The sequence below is a fragment of the Salvelinus namaycush genome, chromosome 29 (assembly GCF_016432855.1).
Source record: "Salvelinus namaycush isolate Seneca chromosome 29, SaNama_1.0, whole genome shotgun sequence".
Lineage (NCBI taxonomy): Eukaryota > Metazoa > Chordata > Actinopteri > Salmoniformes > Salmonidae > Salvelinus > Salvelinus namaycush.
Window position 1 is genome coordinate 35,263,036 of NC_052335.1, and position 24,871 is coordinate 35,287,906.

Consider the following 24,871-nt stretch of genomic DNA (forward strand, 5'->3'; position numbering starts at 1 on the left):
CCAAAAAGAGTTCCCCTATAGGGACAAACCAAAGAACGCTGTATGGTTCTACTAAGCACCTTTAGTTGACCTTAATAAAATGAGTGTAGTTGATCTTAATGAAAAAGACATTCATTTCAAATAAGGAAACATTCAAAACGTGATTTTTGAAACTCATTCAATCAGCAGTCTTTAATAGATGCAATGCAATGCACGGCTGTAGAGGAAAGAGGGGTATTGGTGGTAATACTAATTTTCATACCTATTAAACATTTGTATAACATTTGTCACAAAGAAAGAAAGTAGATAGTATTCAGCGTTGACATTATGAGAGAGGCTGATATTACTATTGTTACAATCCACGTGTCTAAAATCACGGCCCCACTGACGCAGCTATTATCTAGACTACACATCCCAGCGTACATCGCGAGGTAAATATAATTATGTTGACGTTATTCTGACGCGCGGCATACTTTTTACCTATGGGAAATGTAGTTAATAGACAATCCACTGATATTTGAGAGTCGTTTGTTATTATCGTACAAGAAACTACAAATCCTACACACCCGTCCAGCGTCGCAGGCGTGTCGCGGAACGGTTGCTGTTGGTGTAGACAAGTCACGTATAAATATAGTTCGTTGAAGCTCGTTTCTTTCGTTATTGACTGCAGGGAGAGTAACGTTAGTTAGTCTGTTTGTGCATTTGCTTTATCGTTAGGCGTTTGCTTCATGTTGTGAACTAGGCTACCCTTTCGTTTAAAATCCACAATTTCACCTAAGAATGAGTGATAACGATGATATCGAGGTCGATAGCGACGTGAGTAAATGTTTATTTCGTTACTTTGCTAGCTACTGTATGTAGTTAGTTCGCTAGCTAGTAATCAATTAAAACGCCTCGTATTTTCGAACCCGTGACTGCTAGATAACGTTAGTTCGCTAGTAACTGGTTGTGAACTAACGTTATCCACAAGAAGATCAACAGCCTTTAAAAGGTTAGCTACAATAGCTAGATAGGTCACCTAGTAGCTAGCAGTTCTGGCTCAGAAATGTATGATGTTCACTTGCTAGCATTATATATATATTCTTTGCATTGGGTTTGCTGCAATAATGGGGTTACAATGTACTGCTAACTAAGTTGGCTGGCTAGCTCAAGCTACATGGAATTGTGGCTACAATCGTACTTTTCTGTTCTGTTTCTTTTTACAGGAAGACTCATCGAGATATCACAATGTGGTGGGTAATGAAGTGTTAAATATGTCAAAATTATTGGAATTCTATCAAATGTATTGCAATTATGCCATGATAATATCTGGCTAAAAATAATGTTCGTCCTGGTAGCTAATGTATATGATATATTTTTGCCTTACACAAACTTAGCAAGTGGGGATGGGTGCGGGTGGCTGAACAGAAGGGGTTTCCTGCAGTTAGTGAGCGAAAATATATCAAACTTAGTAGTTGTTTACTAGCATGCAAAGTTAGCCACACACTCTTCAATAATAGGACACAGCACACAAGGAGGATGTAGCTAGCAGACAGAATACACGGAGTTAGCTGAACGCCGGGGGTTTCGATAGGCGCTAGCACTGTCGTGTCACAACTATGATTTACCCTTTAAATAATGTATGCAATATATCCATCAAGGTTTGCATTTGCACAGATCATCTTATCCATGCATTGAAGGGTATCCCCCCATCCCATACGCGGTCGTAGGAATTTAGAGACACACGAAATCTATATGCTATATTTAGAATAAAGCCTCCTGCAAAACGCAGCAGACAGCCTGAGCCACAGTCGGCGTAAAAAAGTCAAACCTAGCCAGCTAAATTATTTTTTTTCTTCCTAGGAATACCGTTCTCGACCAGATGCGCCTTTTCTAAATGCACTTCTAGGTCATGTGTTTTAATCATGACGTGACTATTGCAATTAAATATAAAATGCGATACTTTTCAAATGGAAATTCATTAGCTAACTACGCGCCTCGGCTTCAGCTCAGTAACTGTTTAGTAAATGACGCCGTCGTCTTGTCAGGAAGGGAGAGAGCAGGGAGACACTGCTAGATGTTTTCCTGTCTGTTTCAGCTAGCTAGTGATTAGTGCCATCTTTACTCGACGGGCCACTGACTGGGCTGCTGGCAGGCTAAAGACATGACGTAGCCACGTCGCATACCGGCGAAATAAACAGGCTCGCTGCACGACATACTTTTGCATAACAGTACGTAATGTTTTTCCCTTGTCAGTCAGGCAGTCTTTATCAAACTGATTCTGATGGACTTAACCAATATTTAGCTGCAGAATGTTCTCAAAATAATACTTATAGTTTAGGCAGGGCTTTTGTCATATTTGGCTAGGTTTATCTCCAAATATTTTCAAATTACTATGTGATATTCAAATCAATTATGTAGCTTGGCTTATCCTTAAATTTAGGACCGTTTTGAAGATTGGACTATCAGAACAATTGGGCTGATGTGTTTAGCACATCACTTTCAAGCAACCATAAAACAATCGTTCTATGTTGACCCCCCTCTCCTCCATTGGGGCCCACCTAGTCCCTGAGGAAGATGTTTAGGAAGTGGGACAGACGGACTGGATCTCATAACAGGGTATACTAGTGTAAGGGGGGGGGGGGGTGTATTGGCACCATGAGTCTGTCCTGAGGGATGTTGAGAGCAGCACAAGACCGACAACATAGTTTTGAAGCTACAATGCAGGGTGTCACTGGGTTAGCTCGGGAGGCAGTTACTCTACTACTGTAGTCTGCTCTTGCTGCGTCCCCAATGGCACCCTATTCCATATATATACTTTTGACCAGAGCCCAATGGCAATGCAGCCTATTCCTGTACTTAGTCAGCACCTGGAGGTTATGTACAGCGCTCTCAGAAAGTATTCATACCTCTTGACTTATTCCGCATTTTGTGTTACAGCCTGAATTCAACATTGCTCTTTAAAAAAAATTTTTTTTTTTTTTACACACAATACCCCATAATGATGAGGTGAAAACATGTTTTTTTATTGAAAATGAAATGCGTAAATATTCACACAATACATTTTAGAATTACCTGTGGCAGTGATTACAGCTGTGGGTCTTTCTGGTTAAGTCTCTAAGAGATTTCCACACCTGGATTGTACAATATTTGCTCATTATTCTTTTTAATATTCTTCCAGCTCTGTCAAGTTGGTTGTTGATCATTGCTAGACAACCATTTCCAAGTCTTGCCATAGATTTTCAAGCAGATTACAAGCATACCCATGACACGATGCGACCACCACTATGGTTGTAAATATGAAGTGGTACTCGATAATGTATTGGATTTGCCCCAAACATAACACTTTGCATTCAGGACAAAAAGTTAATTGCTTTGCCATATTTTTTGCAGTATTACTTTAGTGCCTTGTTGAAAACAGGAAGTCCATGCAACTTATGTCACTGAATTTATTTAGGCTTTTCATTACAAAAGGTTTGAATACTTATTGACTCAAGACATTTCAGCTTTAAATTTGTAAAAGTGTTTCTAAACAATTCCACTGAAAATTATAGGTGATTGTGTGTAGGCCAGTGACAAAAAAAATCTAAACGTATTCATTTTTAATTTCAGGTTGTAACACTACAAGATGTGGAAAAAAGTCAAGGGGTGTGAATACTTTCTGCAGACACTGTAATGTTTATGTTCTGAGGTAAGGATAGAATGGAAGTGATAGGTCTAGCTAAGCTAACTAGCATCAGCTGAAACCGAGCCATTGAGAAGCATCACATGCGCTGAATACAACAGGCGTAGACGTTACCGTGAAATGCTTACTTGCGCGCTAGGGCTGGGCGATATGGCCGAAATATTATCACGGTATTTTTAAAAAAAAAAAGAAAAAAAAGATTGACTATTTTTTGTTTTTAATAATACATTTTCAAAATGTGCTTTTTGAGTAGGCAGTGATCCCAGGGTGCTTTGAGTAGGGAGTGATCCCAGGGTGCTTTGAGTAGGGAGTGATCCCAGGGTGCTTTGAGTAGGGAGTGATCCCAGGGTGCTTTGAGTAGGGAGTGATCCCAGGGTGCTTTGAGTAGGGAGTGATCCCAGGGTGCTTTGAGTAGGGAGTGATCCCAGGGTGCTTTGAGTAGGGAGTGATCCCAGGGTGCTTTATGAGTAGGCAGTAGTGATCCCAGGGTGCTTTATGAGTAGGGAGTAGTGATCCCAGGGTGTTTTATGAGTAGGGAGTAGTGATCCCAGGGTGTTTTATGAGTAGGGAGTAGTGATCCCAGGGTGTTTTATGAGTAGGGAGTAGTGATCCCAGGGTGTTTTATGAGTAGGGAGTAGTGATCCCAGGGTGTTTTATGAGTAGGGAGTAGTGATCCCAGGGTGTTTTATGAGTAGGGAGTAGTGATCCCAGGGTGTTTTATGAGTAGGGAGTAGTGATCCCAGGGTGTTTTATGAGTAGGGAGTAGTGATCCCAGGGTGTTTTATGAGTAGGCAGTAGTGATCCCAGGGTGTTTTATGAGTAGGCAGTAGTGATCCCAGGGTGTTTTATGAGTAGGCAGTAGTGATCCCAGGGTGTTTTATGAGTAGGCAGTAGTGATCCCAGGGTGTTTTATGAGTAGGCAGTAGTGATCCCAGGGTGTTTTATGAGTAGGCAGTAGTGATCCCAGGGTGTTTTATGAGTAGGCAGTAGTGATCCCAGGGTGTTTTATGAGTAGGCAGTAGTGATCCCAGGGTGTTTTATGAGTAGGCAGTAGTGATCCCAGGGTGTTTTATGAGTAGGCAGTAGTGATCCCAGGGTGTTTTATGAGTAGGCAGTAGTGATCCCAGGGTGTTTTATGAGTAGGCAGTAGTGATCCCAGGGTGTTTTATGAGTAGGCAGTAGTGATCCCAGGGTGTTTTATGAGTAGGCAGTAGTGATCCCAGGGTGTTTTATGAGTAGGCAGTAGTGATCCCAGGGTGTTTTATGAGTAGGCAGTAGTGATCCCAGGGTGTTTTATGAGTAGGCAGTAGTGATCCCAGGGTGTTTTATGAGTAGGCAGTAGTGATCCCAGGGTGTTTTATGAGTAGGCAGTAGTGATCCCAGGGTGTTTTATGAGTAGGCAGTAGTGATCCCAGGGTGTTTTATGAGTAGGCAGTAGTGATCCCAGGGTGTTTTATGAGTAGGCAGTAGTGATCCCAGGGTGTTTTATGAGTAGGCAGTAGTGATCCCAGGGTGTTTTATGAGTAGGCAGTAGTGATCCCAGGGTGTTTTATGAGTAGGCAGTAGTGATCCCAGGGTGTTTTATGAGTAGGGAGTAGTGATCCCAGGGTGTTTTATGAGTAGGGAGTAGTGATCCCAGGGTGTTTTATGAGTAGGGAGTAGTGATCCCAGGGTGTTTTATGAGTAGGGAGTAGTGATCCCAGGGTGTTTTGTGAGTAGTGATCCCAGGGTGTTTTGTGAGTAGTGATCCCAGGGTGCTTTGTGAGTAGTGATCCCAGGGTGTTTTATGAGTAGTGATCCCAGGGTGTTTTATGAGTAGTGATCCCAGGGTGCTTTGTGAGTAGTGATCCCAGGGTGCTTTGTGAGGAGTGATCCCAGGGTGCTTTGTGAGGAGTGATCCCAGGGTGCTTTGTGAGGAGTGATCCCAGGGTGCTTTGTGAGGAGTGATCCCAGGGTGCTTTGTGAGGAGTGATCCCAGGGTGCTTTGTGAGGAGTGATCCCAGGGTGCTTTGTGAGGAGTGATCCCAGGGTGCTTTGTGAGGAGTGATCCCAGGGTGCTTTGTGAGGAGTGATCCCAGGGTGCTTTGTGAGGAGTGATCCCAGGGTGCTTTGTGAGGAGTGATCCCAGGGTGCTTTGTGAGGAGTGATCCCAGGGTGCTTTGTGAGGAGTGATCCCAGGGTGCTTTGTGAGGAGTGATCCCAGGGTGCTTTGTGAGGAGTGATCCCAGGGTGCTTTGTGAGGAGTGATCCCAGGGTGCTTTGTGAGGAGTGATCCCAGGGTGCTTTGTGAGGAGTGATCTCAGGGTGTTTTATGAGGAGTGAGTAGGGAGTGATCCCAGGGTGTTTTATGAGGAGTGAGTAGGGAGTGATCCCAGGGTGTTTTATGAGTAGGGAGTGATCCCAGGGTGCTTTATGAGTAGGGAGTGATCCCAGGGTGGCAACATACATTCTAAGTGATTTCAATTAGTCTTTCTCCATTCTGATTGTTTTATACTGTTCAATTCAACTTCAAAACAAATTTCAGCACTTTTCATTTCTGCATTTCCTGCACTCAATTGCAGTGGTGATAAAAGTACCCAATTGTCACACTTGAGTAAAAGTAAAGATGCCCGGTAAAATACTACTTGAGTAAAAGTCTAAAAGTATTTGGTTTTAAATATACTTAAGTATCAAAAGTATAAATCATTTCAAATTCCTTATGTTAAGCAAACCACATGGCACCATTTACTTTTTTAATTTATGGATAGCCAGGGGCACCCTGTACTTTTAGGTGTCAAGGAAAATGTATGGAGTAAAAAGTACTGTATTTTGTTTAGGAATGTAGTGAAGTAAAAGTAGTCAAATAAAAGTAGTAAAGTACAGATACCAAAAATAATGACTTAGGTAGTACTTGAAAGTATTTTTACTTAAGTACTTTACACCACTGCTCAGTAGAGATAATTTCCACACTGCCACACAGTGCTGCACGATATGGGCAAATAATCTAGGACTTATTTTTAACCAAATGTTGCAATTGTGATTTGACTTACGAATTAGAGCAAAACTGTTGGAATCATGGAAATAGAATGACTATTCTAATTATATGGTTAGAATATAATAGTGGGCACTTTGAATACAGTGTTTGCGATGACAACTAATTTAAATGCCAGGGAGGAGTTATTGTGACATGGTAGGAACTAAAGTGTTTCCTAGGGGACCCAATAAGCTTTGGCTACATTGCTTGTTTTCTCTTAGCTACTTCATGTAGCTAACATATTCTTGCTTTGCATATTCCTCGTTGATTTAGACGATACTGTTGCACAAACATGCCGATTTAGGATCTTCACAATCACTGGTATTATCAGGCTAATTTGCTCTTACTCAGTACATTTATTAGCTAGCTAGCTATTAGCACTAGCGGCTAACAATTAGCGTCTCACAAGATTTAGGGCAGACTCTTTATGCATTCCTCTAAGAACTTGTCATGGAGAGAGTTGGTGGTGATTTTCATGGGGCTTCCTATGCTCATGTTACACTCACACAGTCACTGTCCTGGCCTAACCCTCTAGACTCCAGGCAAGTTGAATCCAAACCAACACCCTTTCTAGTAACCTTCATGGTGCCATTTGCATCTGACATTTGGCTAGTACCTTTAGTTTCGTTATGATGCCTAGAATTATAAATGAGTCAGTCGGGAACCTTTGTGGGACCTACTGTTGCCTGGCCTGAAACAAGTTAAACTACTGCTAGTGCCGCTGCAGGTGATTGGCTGCTCTACTCTGAGCCTATCCCTAGTCATGTGAGATGGGTCGGTGGCCATTTTATATCTATGATCTGAGCTGAAGGCTAAAACGCTGTGAGGGTTTACAGTGGAAGGAGAGGGGTTCTTTTACGCACATTAAACTTTGAACAGGCAACGATCAAAGGGCCCACTATATAGAAGGGGAAAAAAGTCAGTTTGCTGCTCTAATAAAGTTATTTGTGATAGATACAGATACTGAGAGGGTTTGACAGGCCAGAGGGTTTGACAGGCCAGAGGGTTTGACAGGCCAGACGGAGAGGGTTTGACAGGCCAGACGGAGAGGGTTTGACAGGCCAGACGGAGAGGGTTTGACAGGCCAGAGGGTTTGACAGGCCAGAGGGTTTGACAGGCCAGACGGAGAGGGTTTGACAGGCCAGACGGAGAGGGTTTGACAGGCCTGGCTCTGGTCGTGTCTACACTTGACACTTACATGCGGCTTCTGCTATCAGAATACGAAGATGGCATTGAAAAGACGGGTCTAGATGCACAAAAGTCACTTCGTGGTCTGATTGTGTTCAGATCTGTCTGACCACCTCAGAAGGTAGTCAGGGAAACATTGTGTGCGGATTTCTCCTCAGTCTGGACGCAATCAGGCTACCGAAAGTGCATACAGTGGGTGACAACATCAGCCCCCCCACAAGTCTCCAGAAAATGTACGTTTAGGGACCGAGAGGCCTTTTTTTTATTATAACATTGGAGGAAATACTTTCCTAGCGTGTGAGGAATGTGTTTGCTGGCCTCAAATGCTAGCTAATATTTATTTAGATTTTTTTGGGGGACTAGAGTTATGCTAACCTGTTTGCAGTGCCTTTAGCGTTACTTGCTAACTTGTTGGCTAGCTAGCTTGTTGGCTAGCTACAGAGGTTAGCTGGCTAGTTCGCTACATTAGTTAGCTACTGCCATAAGTTGTTTTATCATATTTTGCCTGTCCACAGTTTTGTAGAATGCATACTGGCATTTGAATATAGCGTTGGAATCGAGACACACTGGACCCGGTAGACACACTGGACCCGGTAGACACACTGGACCCGGTAGACACACTGGACCCGGTAGACACATTTTAAATGTAGTTGTAGAACTCTATGATCAGAATACTAAAGCTTAATGAACTCAAGTCTAGACACGGCTTGAGGACGTTTTAACACGCCTGACTGGGAGGGGTTTAACACGCCTGACTGGGAGGGGTTTAACACGCCTGACTGGGAGGGGTTTAACACGCCTGACTGGGAGGGGTTTTACACGCCTGACTGGGAGGGGTTTTACACGCCTGACTGGGAGGGGTTTAACACGCCTGACTGGGAGGGGTTTAACACGCCTGACTGGGAGGGGTTTAACACGCCTCACTCAGTCCATTTAGTGGCTGAGGGATGTTTCTATATTGTTCTGTGTAAAGAGACATGAAATGACTGTCTGTCTTCCAAATGGAACCCTATTCCCTAGATAGTGCACTACTTTTGACCAGAGCCCTATTGGCCCTGGTCAAAAGTAGTGTACTACATAGGGAACAGTGTGCCATTTGGGATCCAGACTGTGTTTAGGTAGATTCACCTGAGGCCCTGGCAGCAGTATGGCGTGTCTGAGAGAGGGAGGAGTGTCTGTGTTGTTGTAGGTCTCTCTAGGCCTACAGAGAGACGTACAACAACACTAGTTGTTTTAGGTAGATGATCCTCACACAGTGTCTGTTCTGTGTCTAGGCTATAGAGAGATGAAGACTGTTTGCGTAGGCACTAGACTGCAGATCTCAGGGATAATTAGTAGGTTTGTGTTCAGAACAACAGACTATACACGGAGTATACCCCCCTGCCCTCAGAACAGCCTCAATTTGTCGGGGCATGGACTCTACAAGGTGTCGAACGCACTCTCTACATACACACATTACATACAGGGACCTGTCAGAATAAAGGAAACACTTGAGATAATGAGGGATACAAAGTGTACTAAACATTAGGAACACCTTCCTAATATTGAGTTGCACCCCCCCCCCCCGCCATCAAAAGTCTCAATTCGTCGGGGCATGGACTCTATAAGGTGTCAAAATCATTCCACAGGGATGCTGGCCCATGTTGACTCCAATACATCCCACAGTTGTCAAGTTGGCTGGATGTCCTTTGGGTGGTGGACCATTCTTGATACACACGGGAAACTGTTGAGCTTGAAAAACCCAGCTGCGTTGGAGTTCTTGACACAGACCGGAACCCTGGCACGTACTACCGTACCCCGTTCAAAGAAACATAAATCTTTTGTCTTGCCCATTCAGCCTCTTTAAAAAAAAATATATATTTTTTTTAACCAGGTAGGCCAGTTGAGAACAAGTTCTAATTTACAACTGTGACCTGGCCAAGATAAAGCAAGCAGTGCGACACAAACAACACAGTTACACATGGAATAAACAAACGTACAGTCAATAACACAATAGAAAAATCTGTATACAGTGTGTGCAAATGAAGTAAGGAGGTACGGCAATAAATAAGCTTACACGAGTGATATATGTGCAAGTAGAAATACTGGTGTGCAAAAGAGCACAAAAACAAATATGGGGCTGAGGTAGGTAGTTGGATGGGCTAGTTACAGATGGGCTGTGTACAGCTGCAGCGATCAGTAAGCTACTCTGACAGCTGATGCTTAAAGTTAGTGAGGGAGATATAAGTCTCCAAGTTCAGTGATTTTGGCAATTAGTTTCAGTCATTGGCAGCAGAGAACTGGAAGGAAAGGCGTCCAAAGTAGGTGTTGGCTTTGGGGATGCCCAGTGAAATATACCTGCTGGAGCGTGTGCTACGGGTGGGTGTTGCTATGGTGACCAGTGAGCTGAGATAAGGCGGAGCTTTACCTAGCAAAGACTTGTAGATGACCTGGAACCAGTGGGTTTTGCGACAAATATGTAGCGCGGACCAGCCAACGAGAGCATACAGGTCGCAGTGGTGGGTAGTATAAGGTGATTTGGTGACAAAAACGGATGGCACTGTGATAGACTGCATCCAATTTGCTGAGTAGAGTTTGAGGCTATTTTGTAAATGACATCGCCGAAGTCGAGGATCGGTAGGATAGTCAGTTTTACAATGGGTTTGTTTGGCAGCATGAGTGAAGGAGACTTTGTTGTGAAATAGGAAGCCGATTCTAGATTTGGATTGGAGATGTTAATGTGAGTCTGGAAGGAGAGTTTACAAATACCAAGGTGTCTGGCTAGACTGTAGTTGTCCACATATTCTAAGTCAGAACTGTCCAGAGTAGTGATGCTAGTCGGGCGGGCGAGTGCAGGCAGCGATTGGTTGAATAGCATGCATTTAGTTTTACTAGCATTTAAGAGCAGTTGGAGGCCACGGAAGGAGTGTTGTATGGCATTGAAACTCATTTGGAGGTTAGTTACCACAGTGTCCAAAGAAGGGCCAGATGTATACAGAATGGTGTCGTCTGCGTAGAGGTGGATCAAGGAATCACCAGCAGCAAGAGCGACATCATTGATGTATACAGAGAAAAGAGTCGGCCCGAGGATTGAACCCTGTAGCACCCCCATAGAGACTGCCAGAGGTCCGGACAACAGGCCCTCCGATTTGACACACTGAACTCTATCTGAGAAGTAGTTGGTGAACCAGGCGAGGCAGTCATTTGAGAAACCAAGGCTGTTGAGCCTGCTGATAAGAATGCGGTGATTGACAGAGTCGAAAGCCTTGGTCAGGTCGATGAAGATGGCTGCACAGTAATGTCTCTTATCGATGGCGGTTATGATATCGTTTAGGACCTTGAGCGTGGCTGAGGTGCACCCGTGACCAGCTCGGAAACCAGATTGCATAGCGGAGAAGGTACGGTGGGATTCGAAATGGTCGGTAATCTGTTTGTTCACTTGGCTTCCAAAGACTTTAGAAAGGCAGGGCAGGATGGATATAGGTCTGTAACAGTTTGGGTCTAGGGTGTCTCCCCCTTTTGAAGAGTGGGATGACCGCGGCCGCTTTCCAATCTTTAGGAATCTGAATGGCACACATACACAATCCATGTCTCAAGGCTTAAAAATCCTTCTTTATCCAGTCTCCTCCCCTTCATCTACACTGATTTTTGAAGTGACATGAATAAGCGATCTTAGCTTTCACCTGCTCAGTCTAGGTCATGGAAAGAGCAAGTGTTCCTAATGTTTTGTCTACTCTGAGTATATAGCATGAGCTCAAACCACAGTCTCACTGTAGCAGAGCTCAAAACACTGGTAGGCCGTAACGATACGTAACGACAAAATAGATTCTGAAGACGCATTTCACTGCATAAGAACACACCTAAATCTGTAAATGAATCAATCCAAATGCCTAGTTAAATAAGAATAAATAAATAAATGAATACAATCCTTCAAGATACAGTGCCAAATACAAAGCCTCTGGGTATTACTAAACATTGCTAACCCAGAACAGAACTCCTAATAGTTTGTCAGGTGTAGGCAAATTAGGAACTGTAATACTAAAACACGACGTCACCATTTTACCCACCTCTCACCTCATCTGAATAGGGTTAGTGTCTTTCTGCCCCCTCCCCTGGCCTTTATCTAGGTCACCACTCCCACCACTCGCCCTGGGCTAGTGTGTTCTGCATGTTTACTCCGCACAGTTGTAGCTGCACCGGGGTCAGTTCTAATCGCTGTAGGGGAGTCGTGGTGGTGCCAGTGTTAATTTACCAGTTGTAGCTGCACCGGGGTCAGTTCTAATCGCTGTAGGGGAGTCGTGGTGGTGCCAGTGTTAATTTACCAGTTGTAGCTGCACCGGGGTCAGTTCTAATCGCTGTAGGGGAGTTGTGGTGGTGCCAGTGTTAATTTACCAGTTGTAGCTGCACCGGGGTCAGTTCTAATCGCTGTAGGGGAGTCGTGGTGGTGCCAGTGTTAATTTACCAGTTGTAGCTGCACCGGGGTCAGTTCTAATCGCTGTAGGGGAGTCGTGGTGGTGCCAGTGTTAATTTACCAGTTGTAGCTGCACCGGGGTCAGTTCTAATCGCTGTAGGGGAGTCGTGGTGGTGCCAGTGTTAATTTACCAGTTGTAGCTGCACCGGGGTCAGTTCTAATCGCTGTAGGGGAGTCGTGGTGGTGCCAGTGTTAATTTACCAGTTGTAGCTGCACCGGGGTCAGTTCTAATCGCTGTAGGGGAGTCGTGGTGGTGCCAGTGTTAATTTACCAGTTGTAGCTGCACCGGGGTCAGTTCTAATCGCTGTAGGGGAGTCGTGGTGGTGCCAGTGTTAATTTACCAGTTGTAGCTGCACCGGGGTCAGTTCTAATCGCTGTAGGGGAGTCGTGGTGGTGCCAGTGTTAATTTACCAGTTGTAGCTGCACCGGGGTCAGTTCTAATCGCTGTAGGGGAGTCGTGGTGGTGCCAGTGTTAATTTACCAGTTGTAGCTGCACCGGGGTCAGTTCTAATCGCTGTAGGGGAGTCGTGGTGGTGCCAGTGTTAATTTACCAGTTGTAGCTGCACCGGGGTCAGTTCTAATCGCTGTAGGGGAGTCGTGGTGGTGCCAGTGTTAATTTACCAGTTGTAGCTGCACCGGGGTCAGTTCTAATCGCTGTAGGGGAGTCGTGGTGGTGCCAGTGTTAATTTACCAGTTGTAGCTGCACCGGGGTCAGTTCTAATCGCTGTAGGGGAGTCGTGGTGGTGCCAGTGTTAATTTACCAGTTGTAGCTGCACCGGGGTCAGTTCTAATCGCTGTAGGGGAGTCGTGGTGGTGCCAGTGTTAATTTACCAGTTGTAGCTGCACCGGGGTCAGTTCTAATCGCTGTAGGGGAGTCGTGGTGGTGCCAGTGTTAATTTACCAGTTGTAGCTGCACCGGGGTCAGTTCTAATCGCTGTAGGGGAGTCGTGGTGGTGCCAGTGTTAATTTACCAGTTGTAGCTGCACCGGGGTCAGTTCTAATCGCTGTAGGGGAGTCGTGGTGGTGCCAGTGTTAATTTACCAGTTGTAGAAATAAAGAAAACCGTAGAATAGAATCATAAATGCATATTCTAGATCCATATGAATTGTTATAGGATGATCTCTAAGGTGTCAGTCAGTTTCCTCCATGAACATCTCCTTTGCTGCCTCACCAACTCACCATGCCTGTCCAGTCTTGGCTGGCTGGACGGGCCAGGTCCTCAACCTAGTCTCTCAAACACAGAACGCTGAGCTGGTGGTGGTGGGGAGTACTCAGGACAGTTGGTCGGAGAAGCTTGGTGTGTGTGTTTTCCTGTCCCCCTGTCAGTCCAAACCTCCCTGGACACCTCCCCCTCCCCTGCTAAAGCCCCCCCTGTGACTCTCATTGCAGGCTGACAAACGGGCACACCACAATGCACTGGAGCGCAAGCGTAGGGATCACATCAAAGACAGCTTTCACAGCCTGCGAGATTCCGTGCCCGCCTTGCAAGGGGAAAAGGTTGGTAGAGAGGTAAAAACCCAAATATCTTAGGGAGAGGGGATCCTTTTGGGGAGGGGAGTGTTATGCTGTGTGCATCCAGAGCCATGTATTTCAAGTTGGGACACTTTTTATTATTTATTTTTTAGAATATTGTTCTAAATTCTAGATGTTCAGTTACTTATCATTGTTTAAATATTCTGTACTCAGTGTTAATGGGGTTCTAACATGGCTGTTATAGAATGTTGTAGTGTCATGTTAATGGGGTTCTAACATGACTGTTATAGAATGTTGTAGTGTCATGTTAATGGGGTTCTAACATGGCTGCTATAGAATGTTGTAGTGTCATGTTAATGGGGTTCTAATATGGCTGCTATAGAATGTTGTAGTGTCATGTTAATGGGGTTCTAACATGGCTGCTATAGAATGTTGTAGTGTCATGTTAATGGGGTTCTAACATGGCTGCTATAGAATGTTGTCGTGTCATGTTAATGGGGTTCTAACATGGCTGCTATAGAATGTTGTCATGTTAATGGGGTTCTAACATGGCTGCTATAGAATGTTGTCATGTTAATGGGGTTCTAACATGGCTGCTATAGAATGTTGTCGTGTCATGTTAATGCATAAATTTTCATTCTGGACATTCTATTCCTCATGTAATGCATTGTCTTACATCAGGTGGCGTCACTCCTACGCGACGCTCGTCCCTCAACAGGGACCAGTGCAGGCGGAATCGTCGCGCTATCTGACGTAAGACTGCCATGTAATGTTGATGGGGTGCTTACATGGCTGCTATAGAATGTTGTAGTGTCATGTTAGTTCTTCATAATGCAGAAGCCTTACACTCTAAATACATGGCTCTGGGTGTGTCCTGTTATTGACATTCTGGGTGAATGAGATGGGAGGGGGATAGGGGTATTCTTGAATGTGATATGGATAATCAAAGTGAATGTTGCAATGTGTTGATATAATATGTATGATGTAATGTTGCTGTACTTCATATTTCAAAGGTAATGCCACGGATAATGTAGCTACTTCAATGTATTCAATACATGGGTAGTTAAGACATGGAAGAGGGAGGGAGAATGGGAGGGAGGAGTAGAAGAGAGCGTGCAATCCAGACATGTGTTCTAACCAGAAACACTGGGACACAGGCGTCAGGAAGTTGTGTGCAAACGTTTAGCTTTTTCCTGTTTTGACATCTCTGACATTGAGGGCTGTTTTTCTTTTCAAACAAACCAACCAACTAGACCCCCCCCCCCCAAAACGCTGGTGTATCTTAACACTATGGTCGCTTGGTAACCAAGATTGCTTTCGGACAGAAAGGAGAATAGAAGTGATGGAACTGCTAGCTTTTGCAGATGGCTGTTGGAGTTAGTCAATGTAAGAGGTAGACTCAGCCAAATTACATTGTCGTGATCGTACAAAATTGGGTCGCTTCCTGTTTACAGATGCAAGTAGTGCCTCAAGGGCGCATATTTTGAGTGCCAATCCTTTCAGCCTGGACTGATTTTTCATTTTTGATGCAGAGACTGAAGAAAAAGCAAGACATTTCACTGGCACTTTGTTTTGGTTCATATATTACACAATTAGTCATTTTTATTGTCTCATTGTTATTCGTACTGAGTCGATGTGCATGGGTATGAGGTAATTGAGGTAGAAACACTATATATACATCAAAGTATGTGGACACGCCTTCAAATTACTGTATTCGGCTATTTCAGTTAATCAAATATCTGCCCTGCTAGAACTTCCCCGGTCAACTAAGTGCTGTTATTATGAAGTGGAAACTTATAGGAGCAACAACGGCTCAGCCACGAAGTGGTAGGCCACCCAAGGTCACAGAGTGGGACTGCATAGCGAGTCGAAAAATTGTCTCATCGGTTGCAACACTCACTACCGAGTTCGGAAATGGCAGAGCAGCCGCACACAAGCCTAAGATCACCATGCGCAATGCCAAGTGTCGGCTGGAATGGTGTAATGCTTGCCGCCATAGGACTCTGGAGCAGTGGAACTGGAGTGATGAATCACACTTCACCGTCTGGCAGTCCGACGGACGAATCTGGGTTTGGAAGATGCCAGGAGAATGCTACCTACCCCAATGCATAGTGCCAACTGTAAAGTTTGGTGGAGGAGGAATAATGGTCTGGGGCTGTTTTTCATGGTTCTGGCTAGGCCCCTTAGTTCCAGTGAAGGGAAATCTTAACGCTACAGCATACAATGACAGTTTAGACGATTCTGTGCTTCCAAGTTTGGGGAAGGCCCTTTACTGTTTCAGCATGACAGTGTCCCCGTGCAGAAAGTGAGATCCATACAGAAATGGTTTGTCGAGATCGGTGTGGACGAACTTGACTGGCCTGCACAGAGCCCTGACCTCGCATCCATTGAACACCTTTGGGATGAATTGGAACGCCGACTGCGAGCCAGGCCTAATCGCCCAACATCAGTGTAGGACCTCACTAATGCTCTTGTGGCTGAATGGAAGCAACTCCCCGCAGCAAGGTTCCAACATCTAATGGAAATCCTGCCCAGAAGAGAGGAGGCTGTTAAAGCAGCAAAGGGGGGACCAACTCCATATAATAGCCCGTGATTTTGGAATGAGACAAGTAGGTGTCCACATACTTTTGGTCTTCTAGTCTATGTCCATATAAGTAGGGTGTAAGTGACTAGGCAACAGGATAAACCGTAACAGCGGTGTATCTGATGAGTCCATGATAGGGTCTTAGTGATGTGCACACCGAGTAACTTGAAGCTCCCGACCTGCTCCACTACAGCCCCGTGGATGTGCTCAGTTTCCTGTAGTTCACTTTCAGTTCCTTTGTCTTGCTGACGTTGAAGAGGTTCTTGTCCTGGCACCACGCTGCCGGGTCTCTGACCTCCTCCCTGTAGGCTCTCGTCGTCGGTGATCCGGCCTACCACTATTGTCGTCTGCAAACTTAATGATGGCGTTTGAGTCGTGCATGGCCACTTAGTTGTGGGTGAACCGGGTGTACAGGAGGGGACTAAGCATGCACCTCTGAGTTGCCCCCGTGTTGAGCGTCAGCCTGGTGGTTGTGCTGTTGCCTACCCTTACCACCTGGAGGCGGCTCATCAGGAAGTCCAGGATCAAGTTGCAGAGGGATGTTTTTAATCCCAGGGTCCTTAGCTTAGGGATGAGCTTGGATGGCACTATGGTGTTGAATGCTGAGCTGTTGTCAATGAACAGCATTCTCACGTAGGTATTCATTTTGTCTAGGTGGATGAGGACAATGTGGATTGAAATAAAGATTGCTTCATCTGTGGATCTGTTGGGGCGGTATTCGAGTTGGAGTGAGTCCAGGGTGTCTGGGATGATGGTGTTGATGTGAGCCGTTCAAAGAATTTCATGGTTACTGATGTAAGTGCTATGGGGCGATAGTCATTTAGACAGGTTGCCTTGGCATTCTTGGGGACAGGGACTATGGTGGTCTGCTTGAAACATGTAGGTATTACAGACAGGGTCAGGGAGAGGTTAAAAATGTCAGTGACGGCACGAGCTGGTCAGCGCATGATCTGTGCATGTTCTGACTATGCGTCCTGGAAATCCACCCGGCTGTCTTGTGAATGTTAATCTGTTTAAAGGTCTTACTCACATCGGCTACGGCGAGCGTGATCACACCGTTGTCCGGAACAGCTGGTGCTCTCATGCATGGTTCAGTGTTGCTAGCCTCGATGGTATTTAGCTCCTCTGGTAGGCTTGCGTCACTGCACAGCTCGCAGCTGGGTTTCCCTTTGTAATCCAAGATAGTTTGCAAGCCCTGCCACATCCGATGAGCGTCAGAGCCGGTGTCTGTATGAGGGCACTTTTCAGTCTGTTTTAAGCTAGATTTACAGCAGTATTACAGTAGGGGTCGATGGGTCAGTCAGTATAGTGAGTTATTACGGTAACTGTGCTATAGGGGTCAGTGTAGGGAGGTTGTTACGGTAACTGTGCTAGAGGGGTCAGTGTAGGGAGGTTGTTACGGTAACTGTGCTAGATGGGTCAGTGTAGGGAGGTTGTTACGGTAACTGTGCTAGAGGGGTCAGTGTAGGGAGGTTGTTACGGACACTGACATCTTTCCTTGTGTCATATTTGTTGCCAACAGCAATCTATCAAACAGGCGTCCCGAGCTCAGATCCTAGACAAAGCCACGGACTATATCCAGTACATGAGGAGGAAAAACCACACCCACCAGCAGGACATCGATGATCTGAAGAGGCAGAACGCTCTGCTGGAGCAGCAAGGTGAGAATGATGGAGAATCTACCGTACCTACAGACCATTATACCTGTAGTATGATGGAGAATCTACCGTACCTACGGACCATCTCTACCTGTAGTATGATGGAGAATCTACTGTACCTACGGACCATCTCTACCTGTAGTATGATGGAGAATCTACCGTACCTACGGACCATCTCTACCTGTAGTATGATGGAGAATCTACTGTACCTACGGACCATCTCTACCTGTAGTATGATGGAGAATCTACTGTACCTACGGACCATCTCTACCTGTAGTATGATGGAGAATCTACCGTACCTACGGACCATCTCTACCTGTAGTATGATGGAGAATCTACTGTACCTACGGACCATCTCTACCTGTAGTATGATGGAGAATCTACCGTACCTACGGACCATCTCTACCTGTAGTATGATGGAGAATCTACTGTACCTACGGACCATCTCTACCTGTAGTATGATGGAGAATCTACTGTACCTACGGACCATCTCTACCTGTAGTATGATGGAGAATCTACCGTACCTACGGACCATCTCTACCTGTAGTATGATGGAGAATCTACTGTACCTACGGACCATCTCTACCTGTAGTATGATGGAGAATCTACTGTACCTACGGACCATCTCTACCTGTAGTATGATGGAGAATCTACCGTACCTACGGACCATCTCTACCTGTAGTATGATGGAGAATCTACTGTACCTACGGACCATCTCTACCTGTAGTATGATGGAGAATCAACCGTACCTACGGACCATCTCTACCTGTAGTATGATGGAGAACCTACAGACCATCTACCTGTAGTATGATTGAGAACCTACCGTACCTACGGACCATGTTTCTGTAGCGTGTGTGTTTGTCTGCTTATGGGTCAAATTTTGACATTGACCTTCTACATTTGCCTCTTCATCTTCTCAACCCTTTCCTTTATTCCCCCTCTCTCCCTTGCTCTATCTCCTCCATCCTCTTTGTCTATCTCCTTCCTTTCTGTCCTCCTCCCCATTGTCTCTCCCCTGTAGTGCGTGCCCTGGAGAAGGTGAAGGGTTCGACGCAGCTCCAGGCCAGCTACAGCTCTTCAGACAGCAGCCTGTACACCAACCCTAAAGGCAGCGCTGTGTCCGCTTTCGACGGAGGTTCTGACTCCAGCTCCGAGTCCGAGCCAGAGGAACCCCCCGCCCCCAGGAAGAAGCTCCGAGTGGAGGCCAGCTAGGATGCTGCACTAGCCCACAGTGCCACGCCTGGTGTGGAAGGGTACTGCAGGCACGGGTACTGGTCCAGTAGTCAGTACTGCTCCTGTAATTCCCAATACATTGGCCTCCCTCCTTTCTTTCTCTGGATGTGCTCTCACTGGATAGTGAAGACTCCAATCCTTCCCTCATATGTCTATCCTGAAGTCCCTTCATCACGCCATCCGCTGGAGAGGGAGGGAAGACAGCTGAGAGGAAGAACACTGATTTAGAACGTAACGTGCAAGGGGAAAAAAAACATTTTCCCTTTCTCGCTCTCTCTCCCCTTTCCTCTCTCTTTGACTTCTCAGCATCGGTATCTCTCTCAGCAACGTCAACTATCCAAAACCCAAAATTAGGAGTTTTCGCTCTGTGGAGGACTCAATGATTTTGTACCCTCTACTACGTACTCTCTCCTCCCAGTGGAAAACTACGGAGAGAAGAGGCGTACTCCTCCAAGCACTGCTGAAATACTTTTTTGTTGTTTTTTTGTCTTGATAAGAACCTGTTTTAGAATTTACACACATCAAGAAGAGTCGTCCTGTCTGTCGGAGAAGCTTACCTTTTTAAACCCTTTTTTTAAACCAACTTTTTTCCCACAAAAATCATTTGGACACACTTTGAAGCTAAATATTGATGTAAAAGTGAAACAAAAACCCACCTCAGGCCCATATAATTCGTTTTCCATTTTGACACACGTTGGTTAAATTAAAACAAATATAACCCCCTTTGTAGAAAATCATTGATGTTTTGGAAAAAAGGACCAGATTCCTTCCATCTTTTATCTTGAACTAGTGAATGAGTTTAGGTGGCTGAGTCAGTTCATCTCCATGTTTTAAATAAATAAAAATGTTATTGATTGTATGTTTTCAAGTTCTCAAAAAATGTTATGCATTTTGTATTCTCACAAATTTGTCACTTGTAGTTGTCCTTGAAGGTATGAAATAGATATGAATGTCAATGTAGTTCCCATTTTTTTTTTCAATTTGAGGAGAAAATTACGTCCCTGTCAACGTGTTGTGAATTACAGTGAACTCTTAATGTCGGCGACTCCCCAAGTAAAAATAAATAAAATTAATGCATTTTGCGTGTCTAGGAAATGTGTGTATGTATATATTTTCAATTATCTCCCCCCCTCCCCCATTTTAGGGTATGATTAGTGTAAACTAAATAATCTTTGTCTGATTCCATTCCATGGAAATTACAAGTATGTTGTACATACTGCCAACAACCGTCTTGTTGAGGCCTACCTTTACTATGAGACTATATAAATAAAACTATTTTATCCTTTAAAAGTGTGATTCTGTATTTTGTTGCAGGTTTTTCTGTTAAGTGGACAACGTTATCCAAACATTTATAATCTGAAGAGAAATGATACCTATACATTTTATGGATTAGATTCTGTCACCTGCGTTTTAAATAACAGGTGTTAACAGTGAAATGCTTATGGGCCCTTCCCAACAATGCAGAGGGGGGAAATAACAACTTGGCAACAGTACTGAGTTAATGTGCAGGGGTAACGGGTAATTGAGGTAGATATGTACATATACGTAGGGATGAAGTGACTTGGCAACAGTACTGAGTTAATGTGCAGGGGTAACGGGTAATTGAGGTAGATATGTACATATACGTAGGGATGAAGTGACTTGGCAACAGTACTGAGTTAATGTGCAGGGGTAACGGGTAATTGAGGTAGATATGTACATATACGTAGGGATGAAGTGACTTGGCAACAGTACTGAGTTAATGTGCAGGGGTAACGGGTAATTGAGGTAGATATGTACATATACGTAGGGATGAAGTGACTTGGCATCAGTACTGAGTTAATGTGCAGGGGTAACGGGTAATTGAGGTAGATATGTACATATACGTAGGGATGAAGTGACTTGGCAACAGGTTAGATCAACACGTATGCTGTGGTTACTGAGGAGTCCAAATAATTAGTGCAGAAAGGGTCAATGCAGATTAGTCCAGGTAGCTATTTGGTTAACTCTTCAGCAGTCTTGTGGGTAGAAGCTGTTCCAGGGTCCAGTATTTGAACATGGTTTAAACCCTCTATAACGTCAACCTATCCTACAGAGTTATGAGATGAATGACAGAACTGTGTGTTCCTGTGTTTGCTGAGTACTGACAGTCCACCCATCCACCTAGATGACTTCATGTTTTTCTGGTTTGTAATGGCAGCAGGTATCCAGGGCTGCGTTCAGTACGACAAAACGGTGTGCAATGAATTCAATGGAAACGGAACTGTTAAACTCTGTTGGCCCAGAGGGTGATGACCTTATGGTGTGTGTGTACTGCCTGAGTTTTGCGATTTCAAATGGCCACACCCACCAAATAGGAGCAAATGTACCTCAAAGCTTGTTGAAGAACAGTGTGCACCATTTTGGAGAAAAGTGCCATGAAATGTAGCAAACAAAGCTAACTGAACACACCCCAGGTACGTGTCTGGTGTCAAAATGACTGACGGGAGGCATAAATACTCCTGTCATGTCATACAACTGGTTTGCCCTCGCAGGTATACATAGGGTGTGACACCCTATACCCTACATAATACACTCCTTTTGACTATGGGCCATAGGAATCTGGTCAAAAGTAGTGCACATGATGCCATTTGGGACACAATCAGTACATACCTGTATTTCAATTACATGTTTTGATAGAGGGCAGTTCTGTTCTGTGAGCTGTTTGATGACAAACTGGCAAACAGGGTTGAAGAATTCAAAGAACTGCTTACCCTTCTGACTTTTCAGAAATGAAATGGGTGGAGGCCAGAGCCATACATTTAGAGTTTAGACAACTTTTATATTGTTCTAATTCCAGACATTCAGTTACATAGCATTGTTAAAATATTCCCCCATTCAGTGTTAATGGGGTTCTAACATGGCTGCTATAGAATGTTGTAGTGTCATGTTAATGGGGTTCTAACATGGCTGTTATAGAATGTTGTAGTGTCATGTTAATGGGGTTCTAACATGGCTGTTATAGAATGTTGTAGTGTCATGTTAATGGGGTTCTAATATGGCTGTTATAGAATGTTGTAGTGTCATGTTAATGAGGTTCTAACATGGCTGCTATAGAATGTTGTAGTGTCATGTTAATGAGGTTCTAACATGGCTGCTATAGAATGTTGTAGTGTCATGTTAATGGGGTTCTAACATGGCTGTTATAGAATGTTGTAGTGTCATGTTAATGGGGTTCTAACATGGCTGCTATAGAATGTTGTAGTGTCATGTTAATGGGGTTCTAATATGGCTGTTATAGAATGTTGTAGTGTCATGTTAATGGGGTTCTAAAATGGCTGCTATAGAATGTTGTAGTGTCATGTTAATGGGGTTCTAACATGGCTGTTATAGAATGTTGTAGTGTCATGTTAATGGGGTTCTAATATGGCTGTTATAGAATGTTGTAGTGTCATGTTAATGGGGTTCTAAAATGGCTGCTATAGAATGTTGTAGTGTCATGTTAATGGGGTTCTAACATGGCTGCTATAGAATGTTGTAGTGTCATGTTAATGGGGTTCTAAAATGGCTGCTATAGAATGTTGTAGTGTCATGTTAATGGGGTTCTAACATGGCTGTTATAGAATGTTGTAGTGTCATGTTAATGGGGTTCTAATATGGCTGTTATAGAATGTTGTAGTGTCATGTTAATGGGGTTCTAAAATGGCTGCTATAGAATGTTGTAGTGTCATGTTAATGGGGTTCTAACATGGCTGTTATAGAATGTTGTAGTGTCATGTTAATGGGGTTCTAACATGGCTGCTATAGAATGTTGTAGTGTCATGTTAATGGGGTTCTAACATGGCTGTTATAGAATGTTGTAGTGTCATGTTAATGGGGTTCTAACATGGCTGCTATAGAATGTTGTAGTGTCATGTTAATGGGGTTCTAAAATGGCTGCTATAGAATGTTGTAGTGTCATGTTAATGGGGTTCTAACATGGCTGCTATAGAATGTTGTAGTGTCATGTTAATGGGGTTCTAAAATGGCTGCTATAGAATGTTGTAGTGTCATGTTAATGGGGTTCTAACATGGCTGTTATAGAATGTTGTAGTGTCATGTTAATGGGGTTCTAATATGGCTGTTATAGAATGTTGTAGTGTCATGTTAATGGGGTTCTAAAATGGCTGCTATAGAATGTTGTAGTGTCATGTTAATGGGGTTCTAACATGGCTGCTATAGAATGTTGTAGTGTCATGTTAATGGGGTTCTAACATGACTGTTATAGAATGTTGTAGTGTCATGTTAATGGGGTTCTAACATGACTGTTATAGAATGTTGTAGTGTCATGTTAATGGGGTTCTAACATGGCTGTTATAGAATGTTGTAGTGTCATGTTAATGGGGTTCTAACATGACTGTTATAGAATGTTGTAGTGTCATGTTAATGCAGAACTCTCAATGGCTCTGACTGAAGCTAGTAACTATTGACTTGGCTTAAACCGCTTTACACAGAGAAGCTTAGGTCAGTCATCCACAAACGTTCTGCACTGGTGGTATGAACATTTATTTGGTTAATTCACCTTGGTCAGATGACCACAACAGTCACAGTATATATTCATTTCTGTATAAAGTAAATAACTCACAACCATCCAAGATTCAACAATTTATACTCAGGCCTTTATTTGGACAGCCCTAATTTTCTCCTCTTCTCCCAATCCCTTCTTTGTCAGTTGGGGACCAGCAATCAACCAGTTTGCTGGATGGATACTTGTAGTCCACTTCTCAGCCAGCACACTGCTCCACATATACAGTCCCTTCAGAACGTTCACACCCCTTTAAACTTTTCCACATTGTGTTACAGACAGAATTTAAAATTAATTACATTTAGATTGTCATTGATACCCATAATGTCAAAGTGGAATTTTGTTTGCAGAACATTTTCAAAATTAATTTTAAAAAATGCTGAAATGTCTTGAGTCAATAACTATTCACCCCCTTTGTTATGGCTAACTTGAGTAAAAGTGCTTAACAAGTCACATGGACTCACTGTGTTCAATAATAGTGGTTAACATGATTTTTGAATGACTACCCCATCTCTGTACCCCACACATACATGTAAGGCCCCTCAATCGAGCAGTGAATTTGAAGCACAGATTCAAAGACCAGGGAGGTTTTTCAATGCCTTGCAAAGAATGGCCCATATTGGTAGATGGGTAAAAAATAAAAAGCTAAATATCCCTTGGAGCATGGTGATGTTATGTATTACACTTTGTATGGTATATCAATACACACAGTCACTACAAAGATACAGGCGTCCTTCCTAACTCAGTTGCCGGAAAGGAAGGAAACTGCTCTGGTATTTCACCATGAGGCCAATGGTGAGGATGGCTCAACATTGTACTTATTTCACAATACTAACCTAATTGAAAAGAAGGAAGCCTCCATGCATCCTGTTTGCAACAAGGTACTAAAGTAATACTGCAAAAAAATTGGCTAATAAATTAATGTTTTGTCCTGAATACAAAGCGTTATGTTTGGGGCAAATCCAATACCACGTTCCATATTTTCAAGAATAGTAGTGGCTGCATCATGTTATGGGTATGCTTGTCATTGTTAAGGACTGGGGAGTTTTTCAGGATAAAAAAATAAACAGAATGGGGCCAAGCACAGGCAAAATCCTAGAGGAAAAC

At 43.9% G+C, this 24,871-nt stretch overlaps 1 protein-coding gene across 4 annotated transcripts; it reads left to right on the top strand.

Moving 5' to 3' along the window:
• Positions 1 to 582: 582 nt before the first annotated feature.
• LOC120024281 (protein max-like) lies at positions 583 to 20,532 on the top strand. 4 transcript variants are annotated; one of them, XM_038968479.1, is made up of 6 exons: positions 583 to 795; positions 1,185 to 1,211; positions 13,684 to 13,803; positions 14,449 to 14,520; positions 17,874 to 18,012; positions 19,031 to 20,532. In XM_038968479.1, the coding sequence occupies exons 1-6, from the start codon at positions 760 to 762 to the stop codon at positions 19,219 to 19,221; spliced, it is 585 nt and encodes a 194-aa protein (XP_038824407.1). In that variant the 5' UTR covers positions 583 to 759; the 3' UTR covers positions 19,222 to 20,532. The 4 variants fall into 4 exon arrangements, with proteins under 4 accessions (XP_038824407.1, XP_038824409.1, XP_038824408.1 ...); XM_038968481.1 differs by lacking the exon at positions 14,449 to 14,520; XM_038968480.1 differs by lacking the exon at positions 1,185 to 1,211.
• Positions 20,533 to 24,871: the final 4,339 nt, after the last annotated feature.

Excerpts from the sequence above, each read along its gene's own strand:
- LOC120024281 (XM_038968479.1), top strand. The coding sequence starts at position 760 with ATGAGTGATAACGATGATATCGAGGTCGATAGCGAC. Across the intron at positions 13,804-14,448 it reads GGGAAAAGGTTGGTAGAGAG|GTGGCGTCACTCCTACGCGA; the intron begins GTAAAAACCCAA and ends GTCTTACATCAG. Across the intron at positions 18,013-19,030 it reads CGCTCTGCTGGAGCAGCAAG|TGCGTGCCCTGGAGAAGGTG; the intron begins GTGAGAATGATG and ends TCTCCCCTGTAG.